This window comes from Gracilinanus agilis, chromosome 2 (genome assembly GCF_016433145.1).
Source record: "Gracilinanus agilis isolate LMUSP501 chromosome 2, AgileGrace, whole genome shotgun sequence".
Taxonomy (NCBI): Eukaryota; Metazoa; Chordata; class Mammalia; order Didelphimorphia; family Didelphidae; genus Gracilinanus; species Gracilinanus agilis.
The window spans coordinates 446,405,854-446,417,985 of record NC_058131.1 but is presented as its reverse complement, the minus strand read 5'-3'; the positions used below and the strand labels follow the sequence as shown (position 1 = coordinate 446,417,985).

Sequence of the window (12,132 nt, the reverse complement as noted above, 5' to 3'; positions counted from 1 at the left end):
GATCACAAGGACTGGAACGCTGGCAGGCTCGTAGTCAGGAAGTGATAGGAATGGAGATCAGCGGCAGAGGCACACTGGCTGGGCTCTGGCATTTTAGTTTCAAAGCCAAAAGCCAGAGTCGGCTGGCCTGACCACCCAAGGTGGTTTTGGCTGGACTCGTTGGCGGAGTCCCGCCTGAGGCAAAAACGTGCTGTTGCTTTTAGCAAAAGCATGGCAAGGAAAGCCACTTTCCTTTTTAAGAAAAGTGCTCAAAAAAGCTGAGGCAGACGTCCAAAAGGCAGGTAAGGCTATCTGGAAAATTGAGAATTCGACTTCCAAACTTCGTAGGGTTGCCATAATTATTAGTATAAAAAATGATAAAGGCTGAGATAAATATAAAAATTAGTAATTTAATTAAAGCCATGCTGATAAAGTCATTAGACCACGCGCTTGTAAGAATTCAAAACTGCCGCCTGTGCCATTATTAACTCCCATCTCTTCCTGAGTCTGCTGGCCAAGAGGCCACTCCCCCCTCCAACCCAGGAGATTTAAACTGTTCTCTGTGTGGAGACGCAGGCGTCCCCACACCCAAAGAACCGGAAACGGAAACTTGTTGGACCACGGGAAATGTAGTTTGATAATTTCCACGTGTCCATAGAAAATACATATATATACTTAAAGATGGCATCTCCCAAATTTCAATTTTACAGAAGCCCTAGAAAAATTAGATTTAATAGATATGAGGAGAAAAATAAATAGGGACAAAAAGGAATACACCTTCTTTTCAGCTGCACATGGTACATTCACAAAGATTGACCATGTAATAGGGCATAGGAACATTGCAAACAAATGCAAAAGAGCAGAAATAATAAATGTAGCTTTCTCAGATCATAATGCAATAAAAATAATAATTAGTTAGGACACCTGGACAGGCAAATCAAAAACTAATTGGAAATTAAATAATATGATTCTCCAAAACCAGCTAGTCAAAGAAGAAATCATAGAAACAATCAACAATTTCATTGAAGAGAATGACAATGATGAGACATCCTACCAAACTCTGTGGGATGCAGTCAAGGCAGTACTTGGGAGTAAATTTATATCCTTGAGTGCATATATTAACAAATTAGGGAGGGCAGAGACTAATGAATTGGGCATGCAACTTAAAAATTTAGAAAGCGAGGAAATTAAAAATCCCCAGATGAAAACTAAATTAGAAATGGGGGCAGCTGGGTAGCTCAGTGGAGTGAGAGTCAGGCCTAGAGACAGGAGGTCCTAGGTTCAAACCCGGCCTCAGCCACTTCCCAGCTGTGTGACCCTGGGCAAGTCACTTGGCCCCCATTGCCTACCCTTACCACTCTTCCACCTATAAGTCAATACACAAAAGTTAAGGGTTTAAAATTAAAAAAAAACAAAAACAAAAAAATACAACACCCATTCCTATTGAAAACACTGGAAAGCACAGGAATAGAAGGACCTTTCCTAAAAATAATAAACAGTATATATCTAAAACCATCAACAAGCATCATATACAATGGGGATAAATTAGAAGCATTCCCAATAAGATCAGGAATGAAACAAGTATGCCCATTATCACCTCTATTATTTAACATTGTACTAGAAACACTAGCAGTAGCAATTAGAGAAGAAAAAGAAATTGAAGGTATTAAAATAGGCAATGAGGAGAACAAGTTTCAATCTTTGCAGATGATATGATGGTCTACTTAAAAAATCCTAGAGAATCAACTAAAAAGCTAGTGGAAATAATCAACTTTAGCAAAGTGACAGAATACAAAATAAATGCACATAAAATCATCAGCATCTCCATATATTTCCAACACATCTCAACAGCAAGAGTTAGAAAGAGAAATACCATTTAAAATCACCCTAGACAGTGATGGGCAAATTACAGCCAATGGGCCAGATCTGGCCCCCTGAAATGTTCTATCCAGCTGTGGACATTATTCCTAATCTGAGGAATACAATGAGTAGGATACAGTACAATGAAACTTTGGAAGAATTGCCTTAGAAACAGACTGACAGATGAGCATTTCCTTTCCTTTGGCCCCCTCTTTAAAAAGTTTGCCCATCACTGCCTTAGACAATATAATACAAACATGTATTCAGCACCTTATTGCTGAATCTTTTCATTCTTTATAACTCCATTTGGGCTTTTCTTGGCAAAGATAGAGTGATTTGCCATTTCCTTCTCCAGCTCATTTTACAGATGAGCAAACTGAGACAAACGGGGTTAAGTAACTTGCCTAAAGTTACAAAACTATTAAGTACTTATGGTTAGATTTAAACTCAAGAAGATGAGTGTTCCTTACCCCAGGTCAGGCATTCTATCCACTGTAGCACCTAGCTGCCCTGTCATCAAGGCTTATAAAAATGCAGATAGCCCAGGGAGAGTTTATTCCTTAAGTTTATAGCAGCTACCTGGAATGATCAAACTTTAGTCTGAACTATCAATGAAACTGCGGAACCTTCAAGATTTTTTTTTAATTCTGAAATTTTCCTTGGATCACAATCTCCCGTCTTTTCACCTTTTACTCCTCACTCCTTTCTTACCTGATTTTTGTTCCAGAGAATGTCACTCCATGTTTTCCCAAACTCTCAATAAGGGTCTTATTTTAATCCTTACTCCTTTGTCAGCCACTCTTAAAAATGTCCATTTGTTTGCCCTTGAATGTTTTGCACACTCACCCATTCCAACCTTTCTAGATAGGTTCCCTACTAACCTTTCACTTTAGATGATTCAGACCTGTACCTCTACCATTCTTGTCCCAGGCAACTGTCCTGAGTCCATCAAAAAAGTCCATCAAGGGGCAGCTGGGTAGCTCAGTGGATTGAGAGCCAGGCCTAGAGACAGGAGGTCCTAGGTTCAAATCCGGCCTCAGACACTTCCCAGCTGTGTGACCCTGGGCAAGTCACTTGACCCCCATTGCCTACCCTTGCCAATCTTCCACCTATAAGTCAATACACAGAAGTTAAGGGTTTAAAATTTAAAAAAAAAAAAAAAAAAGTCCATCAAAAATTTTCCATTTATGGGGGCAGCTGGGTGGCTCAGTGGATTGAGAGCCAGGCCTAGAGACGGGAGGTCCTAGGTTCAAATCCGGCCTCAGACACTTCCCAGCTGTGTGACCCTGGGCAAGTCACTTGTCCCCCATTGCCTACCCTTACCAATCTTCCACCTATAAGTCAATACACAGAAGTTAAGGGTTTAAAACAAAACAAAACAAAACAAAAATTTCCATTTAATCTCAACTTGGCTCTATGATGTTTTTATTCTTTTCTTATTGACTACTACACTCCTCTATTCCAAACTTCTCTCCCCAAGGGAGGATATTCCCTCCCCATCAATTTTATTCCCATTCCCTTTACTATTAACAGATAACTCTTGCTTCCTCCCAGATCAAGAGCATCTGAGATAAAAGTTCAAACTCCTCCAATATCTCTTCTCCTTTCTTGCAGCCCCAATGGGTTACCAACCCACTCCTCCCAAACTTGTAAATACATGCAACAGAAATAGAGGTAAAGTAAAAAGAATGAGATAAAATGCCACTCCAAATAGATACAGGCTGCCTAGGCTGGTAAGAGATGGTGTCATGCTAGACTACTACCGTGGAGCCAAATAATCTCACAGCATGCAATCATATAGGCAACTTTAAGTAGGAAGTCACCTTGTCTACTATGAACCCAAAGGTCCCTGGACCACACCTTAAGGACTACTAGTCAAACTCCCTTACTTTATAGATATGTCAGCTTATTCCATATTCTAGTCAGATCAAACTATTCCCGTCTTTGTCTAATTCTGATCTCTTTTATCTCTATTCCTTTGCACATACTTTCTCCCATGCTTGGAATAAGATTTTGCTCTCTGTTACCATTTGCTGACCAATAAATATGTCTTCTTTTTTATGAAACTTTCCCCTCCTCTTCCCTTCTCCCAGGTAAAAGTAATGTTTCTCTCCTCAAATTCTCCATGGCACTTTGCCTGGTTTTTTCTTGTTTATATCCCTATCTACTTTGTATCATACTTAGAGATTTAAGTCATATGTCCTCTCCCTGGATCAGATTATAAACTCCTTGAGGGCAAGAATTGCATTATATAATTTTGTATCAATATTGTATCATATATTTAAAATTTTATCATAATTTAATATAATAAAAGCAAATAAACATTTATTAAGCACCTCCTACATGTGATAAAAAAAGACAACAATTTTTTACTTCATGAAGTTTACATTCTATAAAAGAAAACAATATGCACAGAAAATAGAATGTATAGAACAAAAGATAAATACAATGTTGTTTGTTTTGGCTAAGGGAAAATCAGTAAAGGCATACTGGTTAGGAGATAGCTTTAAGCTAAGTTTTTTGTTTTTTTTTTAAACCCTTGTACTTCGGTGTATTGTCTCATAGGTGGAAGATTGGTAAGGGTGGGCAATGGGGGTCAAGTAACTTGCCCAGGGACACACAGCTGGGAAGTGGCTGAGGCTGGGTTTGAACCTAGGACCTCCTGTCTCTAGGCCTGACTCTCACTCCACTGAGCTACCCAGCTGCCCCTTTAAGCTAAGTTTTGAAGGAAGTCATAGGTTCTAAACAGCAGGATAATGGGAAATGTAATAAGGTTAGGCTGATCAAACTGGCTATCACTACTTTCATTTTCATTTCCACTTTCTCTCATAACTTCTATCAGGAATTTGAATGGCTGGATCAAGTCAGTAAAATAATTCAAAACAAATCTGCCTTGACCTAGAACTTTCTAATTTCTTTCTATCTATGCGTTCTTTTGACTCTTTCCAGCTCTTCAATTAAATCTTTATCATCTCTTAGTTATTTGTGAATGTGTGTGTCCCCCTAATAAAATTGAGAGGCCTTTTAATCTCTCTCCTCTAGTATAGTGTCTAGACTAGTGCTCTCCATGTATTAAGAATTTAATAAATAAATGTAAGTTATGCCAATTCAATCTAATCAAACATAAGAGAAGCAGTAGATTATGCTTTAACGTTGGATTTCACCCAGTGGAATTGTGCATTGGCTAAGGGGAACTGGTGGGGGGGATTTGGGGGAGAGGGAAAGAACATGAAATATGTAGCCACGGGAAAATATTCAAAATGAAAATTAAAATAATAATAATAAAGTTGTTTCAATAAACTGTATACACTACAGCAAAGTACAATGTACACAAATCAGAAGTTTTAGGGTTAAATATTCAAAGCAATAGAAAGTACAAGATGGAAAAAATTATACTCAGAAATGAAAAGTTACAATGTAAATCTATATAAACCAATTATCTCCCTTATGTTCTGTGACATGCATTTTTCTTGTGTTGTTTATTAATGAAGATAAGCAAAAAAGCATAGTTTTTAGAAATTGTAATGTGTTACATTAGTAAACTTAATGAAAATGTAACTGAAAAATGTTTAAAAAAAAATTCAAGCTGACAAGTTAGTTCAAAATAAGTTTTTTCTTTGCTCTGATACAGTAATTTGTTCTTACTCCAAATGTAGATTTAGTCTTCAAATTTTACAAAGAGAATTTATCAGGTCAATTCACCCTAAGTACAATAGTAACAAATCTGCTCTGGAGTCACTTAGGTAGAGGGAAAAAAGCAGTGTTCTGGCAGTCTCAACACTTTACGTGTGTCAACACTAACACACGTAGCCATTTTTTATGACATGCAGCTGCATACATGCCAAGGATAAAACATTTGCTGTAGTATAGTGTAGATATTCTGTGCACTACAGATGACAATTCTACCTATATTAATTTACCATTTTGGTTTATTAAATAGTTATATATTATAATTATACATCTTTGTTATTTAAACTATAAATATTGGGAAATTATGGGTTTTTTCTGGAAGTGACATACCACCTGAGCTATGCTTGTTTTTTTTTGGCGAATTTTGACACACCAAGCTCAAAAGGTTGCCCATCACTGTTTTAGGATCATGTCCTAACTGCAAGTTAATAGCTGTCACCTAAAAAAGTTAACTTCTCTGAATCTTAATTACTCCATTTGTTAAATTAAAGGATTAGATTAGATAAGAGGGGTTCTTAATTTGAAGCAGGATGACTTTGGTTTGGTTTTGTCTTAAATTTTAATAAGTATATTTCAATATAATTGCTTTCCTTTGTAATCATGTTTCATATGTTTAAAAACAATATTCAGAGAAATGGTGGGCCTTACCAGACTAGGAAGGGGGGGAGGTGTTTATGATACTAAAAAGCTTGGACTGGATGATCTATTCTAGAGAGTCCTTTTCAGCTTTGAATCTGGGCACTTCTAAATTTCTAAATTACCCTGGCCAAGCCTTCCTATTATCATTTTCTCCTGGATCAAATCAAGAGCATTATAATAGTAATCAAAACTTGTATACTATTAGGACTCACGAAAAATGTAATACTGGAGAAATAGGATTAGTTTCTCTTTTATTACGAAAATGGCATAGATAGACATAGACAAAATAGACACAGATACGTCTATATCTACCTACCTTACCTTGAACAATTCAAAGTTAATGGAAGGATTAGAGAATTAGAACACAACCATTTGGACTTCTTTCAAGCAATAACTCACAGTGTTGTTGGTTGTCTTTTAATAGGAACTCCGTGGTGTATAGTTGATTAAGCACCGAATTTAAAGGGTCAGAGGCAAGCTCAAGTCTAAGCTCCACCAAAGACTAGCCATTTAATAATGGAAGTTAGCCTAAGGTTCAGTTTGCTAATTTGTAAAATGGGAATAATATTTAATACAGATCTTACAAGACGGTTTTGAAGAAATCCTTTAAAGTTTACAAATATGAACTATTATGGTGGTGTGCAATATTCACCAAGCATGTACTGGGAAAGAAGACCTGGAGAGATCATATTTATTCAAACAAAAAGAGTAAAAGACTGAAATACAGGTTTCCCTAGGACACTTAAGAGATTCTGCTATAAGAGTTCCAAGGGCAGTTAGTCGAAGGAGAGAAAGGAAGGAGGGTATGAGTTATATTAATTAAAGAAATAATTCAAGAATCATTTACTATGTACCTAACATTCAGCAAAATTCTAGGTGCCAACTGAGTTGTTATCCAAGAGCTTACATTTTAATAAGGGAGACAAGGCCTGCACAAAAACGGTTAATATAAAGTAGGCTCGGAAAACTGTATTGGAGAGAACACTTCCGACTAGGAAAGTAAGTGCATTTTTAAGAAAGGGGAGGGGGCAAGCCTAGTGGTACTGTGCCAGGCCTACTATGTTGTCAGGAGGGTCTGGGTTCAAATATGACCTCGGGCGCTTCCTAGCTTAGTGACCCCGGGCAATTCACTTAACCCCGTTTACCTAACTTTTGCCTCTCAGAGCTGTTACTAAGGCAGAAAGTAAGGATAAAAATTATATAATAAAAGGGTTTAGTAGATGATGGAGGGATAAAGGGAACTGCTACAATAACAATAGCTTGTTATAGAGTGTTTTACAAAGCACTTATCTCTTCCCTCAGCAGTTGGAGGGCTTACCTAAAGCCACAAAGGTAGTTAGTGGCTGTTACCACTAGGACTCGAACCTCTCCTGCCTACTAGTCAGGATGCGACTTTAGAAATCATCTAGGTCAAACCTTCCATTTTACAAATAAGAAACCGAGGTTCGAATGGGTTAAGTGAATACTACGGGGCACAGACCAGATTTGCTATCGTCCTACCTCCTCCCAGTTTCTCATCCCGCACTCGAGTTCGGGGATATAATGCCCAAGGACCACGGTCCTGAAGGGGTCAGGCCCTGGGCCTTCCTCCCAGTACGGAAGCATCTTACAGATCAGGGGGCAAAGAAAGACATCGAGTTTAACTTCCGCAGTACTACTCCGAAAGCGTGAGGAAGCCCGGCCCGCGCCTGGGCCTGCCTGAGATCGGGCGCGCCTCCCGGCTGCATGGCTGGCCCCGGCCCCAGTCCGATCATGACGGGGCAGTTCCGCCGGATTAGCGGCGAGGACCAGGACACTCACCTACTTGGTACAGGCGACCTTCTGGGGAGAAGATGGTAATGTGCCGATCAAAGCCGGCACTGGAGCCCCGGGACATCTCGGCACACTCACTTTCACTAATTCGACCCGCACTGGTACAGCCGCACCCTCAAAGACCGACCTGTAACACCCGGAAGTCTCAGAGTACTTCCGGGGAACTGAACATTAGGCCACAGACACCGCCTCTAAACTAGGGTTTAAAAACAGGGCTTCCGTATGAGCATGCGCAGTGATATGCTGACTTCTCGGTGTTGGAAGTGGAGCAGTAACCAAAGAAACTCACTCCTCGGCAAGGAGAAGAAAAGGGGGAGGAGATTAATATATATATTTTTAACATTCACTTTAAAAAGTTTTGTGTTTCAAATTATTTCCCCCATTCCAGCCCCTCCCCTACCCATTGAGAAAGCAACCAACACGATATCGAATTTATATGGGGAAGTCATTTAAAACATTTCCGTATTAGCTATGTTGCAAAAAAAAAGGCAAGAAAAATAAAGAGGGCTCCCTAAACTAGGTAACAAAGACCCATAAGGGGTCTGTGTATAGATTTCAGAGAGCCTATTAACTTAAAAGTTTTTGGATAGCTTTATTTCAAAAGAATTGGTTTCCTTTTTAATCCCATGTATTTTGTTTTAGGCATTTAAAAACATTCTTTTTAAAGGGGGTCAATAGGTTGCACTAGATTACCAGAGGGGTCCATAATACATAAAAAAGTTAAGAAATCTTGCACTATTCCAAATGTAGACGATCTACCCCCAGGATCCCTGTTAGTCTTATTTAATGAGCCTTGACAATAACAAAATTCTGAAGGGTTGCAGGTTTCTCCTTCCCTTATTAGAATGTAAGCATTTTATCATCACTCAACCCCTTTCATTTGCTCAAATGAATTTGCCTTTCTAGGTTTCCCTTGACTCCTGTATTATTTCTAGACTCCTACTGTTATATTCATAATCTGGGAAGTAATGGATGCCACCTTGACTGACAGGGATGGCACTTGGAAGACTGAATTTTCCCAGATGCCGTGAGCCAGGGGAAAATGTGGGTTGGTCCCATGGTATAAATACCCCTGACAGCCACTTTGAGGGAAGTTTCTCTCTGGAGGTCTCTGGACAGGAGTCTTTGGACTCAGTGGGAGGTTGAAGGGTGGCATTTTTGGACTATGACTTAAAGGGAAATTTCCATTTTGATGTTTCTTTCAAGAGGTAACAGATGCTCTGAGGGATTTATGGTAAAGAACGCTACCCACATTCAGAGGAAGATCTGCAGGAGAGGAAACATAGAAGATAAACAATTGCTTGAACGCATGGGCTGAAGAGGACATGATTGGGGATGTGGACTCGAAACTACCACACCAATGCAACTAACAACAATATGGAAATAGGCCCTGAACAAGGACACATATTACAACCAGTGGAAATGTGCATCGGCCATGGGGGGGGGGGGGTGAAGGGGAAAGTAGGGGCATAAAGTATGTAAACAGGTTAAAAATGAATATTAATAAATGTTTAATAATAATAAAAAAGAGGTAACAGATGAATTCTCTTTTTCTCCTTACTTTCTAGTTGAAACAGATCTGAACAATTTTCATTTGTTTCATATCATACCTGTACCAGTTATTTTGGTAGTCATGGTTTCAGGGGAGACTGATGATTTTTAAATAATCTCTCCCCACCCATGTATATTGCTTTTCCTTCTCTTTATTTTATATTTTTTTCAAAAAAAAATTTTTAACTTAAATACTCCACCCCCCCAAAAAGGAGCATTTCCATACACACAGAAGAAAACAAAGAGGATTCCATATGAAACTTTAGATATCCAGTTTTTTAATTATAAATTATACCTTTTACTTTCAAAATTGTTGGCTTGACTGTTTCCCTTTAAAGTTCCTTATGTTATCTTTTGAGAATTTTTGTTCTCTTCCTTATGTTATCTTTTGAGAATTTTTGTTCTCAAAATAAAAAAATGTTATGGGGCAGAGCTAGGCGACTCAGTGGATAGAAGGCCAGACCTGGAAATAGTAGGTCTTGAATTCACATTTGGCCTCAGACACTTCCATAACTTTGTGGCCCTGGGCAAGTCACTTAACTCCAATTGTCCTGCCCTTACGGCTCTTTTGCCTTGGAACCAATACTTAGTATTGATTCTAAAACAAAAGGTCATTAAATTTTTTATTTTTATTCTTATTTTTTAAATCTGTACCTTCTATCTTGGAGCCAATACTATTGGCTCCAAGGCAGAAGAATGGTAAGGGCTAGGCAATGGGGGTTAAGTGATTTGCCCGGGTCACACCTAGGAAGTGTCTGAGGCTAGATTTGAACCTAGGACCTCCCATCTCTATACCTGGCTCTCAATCCACTGAGCTACCCAGCTGCCCCCTAAAATTTTTATTTTTAAAAAATAAAATTGAAGTGAGGTAAACTAAGTCATTGTCCAGAAAACCTGGAATAGAAATAGAAATCAGAAATGAGCTTTCTGTGAAGGTCAGTCAGCTTAAAATAAAACAGTCAGGATCCATGAGAAAGTAACTCCCTATAACTGCCTCACAGTCCAGGATAAGATACATGATAGAAAGTCCTGCTACTAACCAAAATAGCTTCCAAACAATAAAAGTTTGTGCTTCAAGGTTATGTCTCAGTAACGAACATTATTTTCTTTGTATCTTGAACCCTATAAAAACTGCATTGTAATTTCAGTTTGGGGCAGCTCTCATTAGAAAAGTTGCCCTGGCCAGCTAGGTACATTTATTAATCAATAAATTAATAAATAAAAATTGGTTCCACTAATTTGAACTTCTGGGTGTCTAGACTCGCTATTTGAGGTAACTCACTTTAAAATAAGTATAATGTTCTTTTTTTCATCACTATGGCTAACTCTCTGACACCCCTCTCTTGTTTCATTAAAAGCTGAGAGAAAGAGAAAAAAAAATTCCCATAACAAATAACACAGATCCACATAATGGTTATCATGATTTAGCACAGGTCCTTTGGTGGAGTGGTATCAAACTCAATTAGAAAAAAGGAACCACTATACCTTTTGTAAGGATCTATGTGGGCTGCATATTAACTTTAAAAATTACATATAAATATTATCTATACTTTATTATATTTAGAGTTTTTAATTCTTTAATAACATGATGATTAAAAATTCCTAGAGGGGCAGCTGGGTAGCTCAGTGGAGTGAGAGTCAGGCCTAGAGACAGGAGGTCCTAGGTTCAAACCTGGCCTCAGCCACTTCCCAGCTGTGTGACCCTGGGCAAGTCACTTGACCCCCATTGCCCACCCTTACCAATCTTCCACCTATGAGACAATACACCGAAATAAAAGGGTTTAAAAAAAAATGTAAAAAAAAAAATTCCTAGAGACTGGCTTCTGCATAAGAAAATTTCTTGATTAGGCCAGCAATAACCAATAAAATCATTGATCAGCGATTTCTCTTGTTGATCAAAGAAGGTCCCTGACTAGACAATTTTTGAAGCTTATTATTCAGCCCTTATGAGTGAGAAATCCCTTAGCCCAGTAATGGAACCTATGGCAGAGGTGATACAAAGAGCTCTCTATGTGGGCACTTGGCCACCTTCCCTTCATTACTAGAAAGGCAGAGGGACTTGGGCAGAGCTGCTCCCTCTCCAGTGTTCCTGAGGACATTTTTTTCGTGGGTCACAGGTGGCAGAGCTGGAGGGGAGCAGCGTTGTTAGGCCACTTCCCTCCCCCTCTCTACACTCACTGATGACATTCCTCACTTCACCCACCTCACCACCCAGCAGTCCTATGGGAGTGCTTTCTCTCTCCCCTGTGTGGGGTAAGACAGGGGAAGCTAGCACAGCACTAGGTCTGGGAGGTGGAGTTGGGGCTATGTTATTGGAAATTTGGGGATCTTTGAACTACATTTCCCATGAGCCCTCTGGCTTCCTGTCATTATATGCTGACACAGACAGGGAAATAAAATTGAGGGGTCTGGTATGGCTAATTCTCTTTCCTTCCTATGGTGGCTTGGAGCTGGGAATGGGCTGTTTGAACAGTCTAAGCTAGCATGGCACATGGCTTTATTTTCTAGAGATTACTAATAAGTCTTATAAAAAACATAATATTTTAAAAGTTATCATTATATATTAATTTTATTTTTTACAATGATGGTGACCCAAAGTTG

The 12,132-nt window shown here is 38.9% G+C and overlaps 1 protein-coding gene across 2 annotated transcripts in view; it reads right to left on the bottom strand.

The window, feature by feature from the left end:
- Positions 1 to 12,132, bottom strand: part of PSMA6 (proteasome 20S subunit alpha 6) — a 44,946-nt gene that overhangs the window by 31,617 nt on the left and 1,197 nt on the right. Inside the window, exon 1 of one of the 2 annotated variants that reach the window (XM_044664762.1) lies at positions 7,969 to 8,119. The exons of the other annotated variant lie outside the window; for it this stretch is intronic. Within the exon in view, the coding sequence (XP_044520697.1) occupies positions 7,969 to 8,044 (76 nt within the window). The 5' untranslated portion in view covers positions 8,045 to 8,119. Of the gene's footprint in view, positions 1 to 7,968; positions 8,120 to 12,132 lie in introns of those variants that run through there. 2 annotated transcript variants of the gene reach the window in all.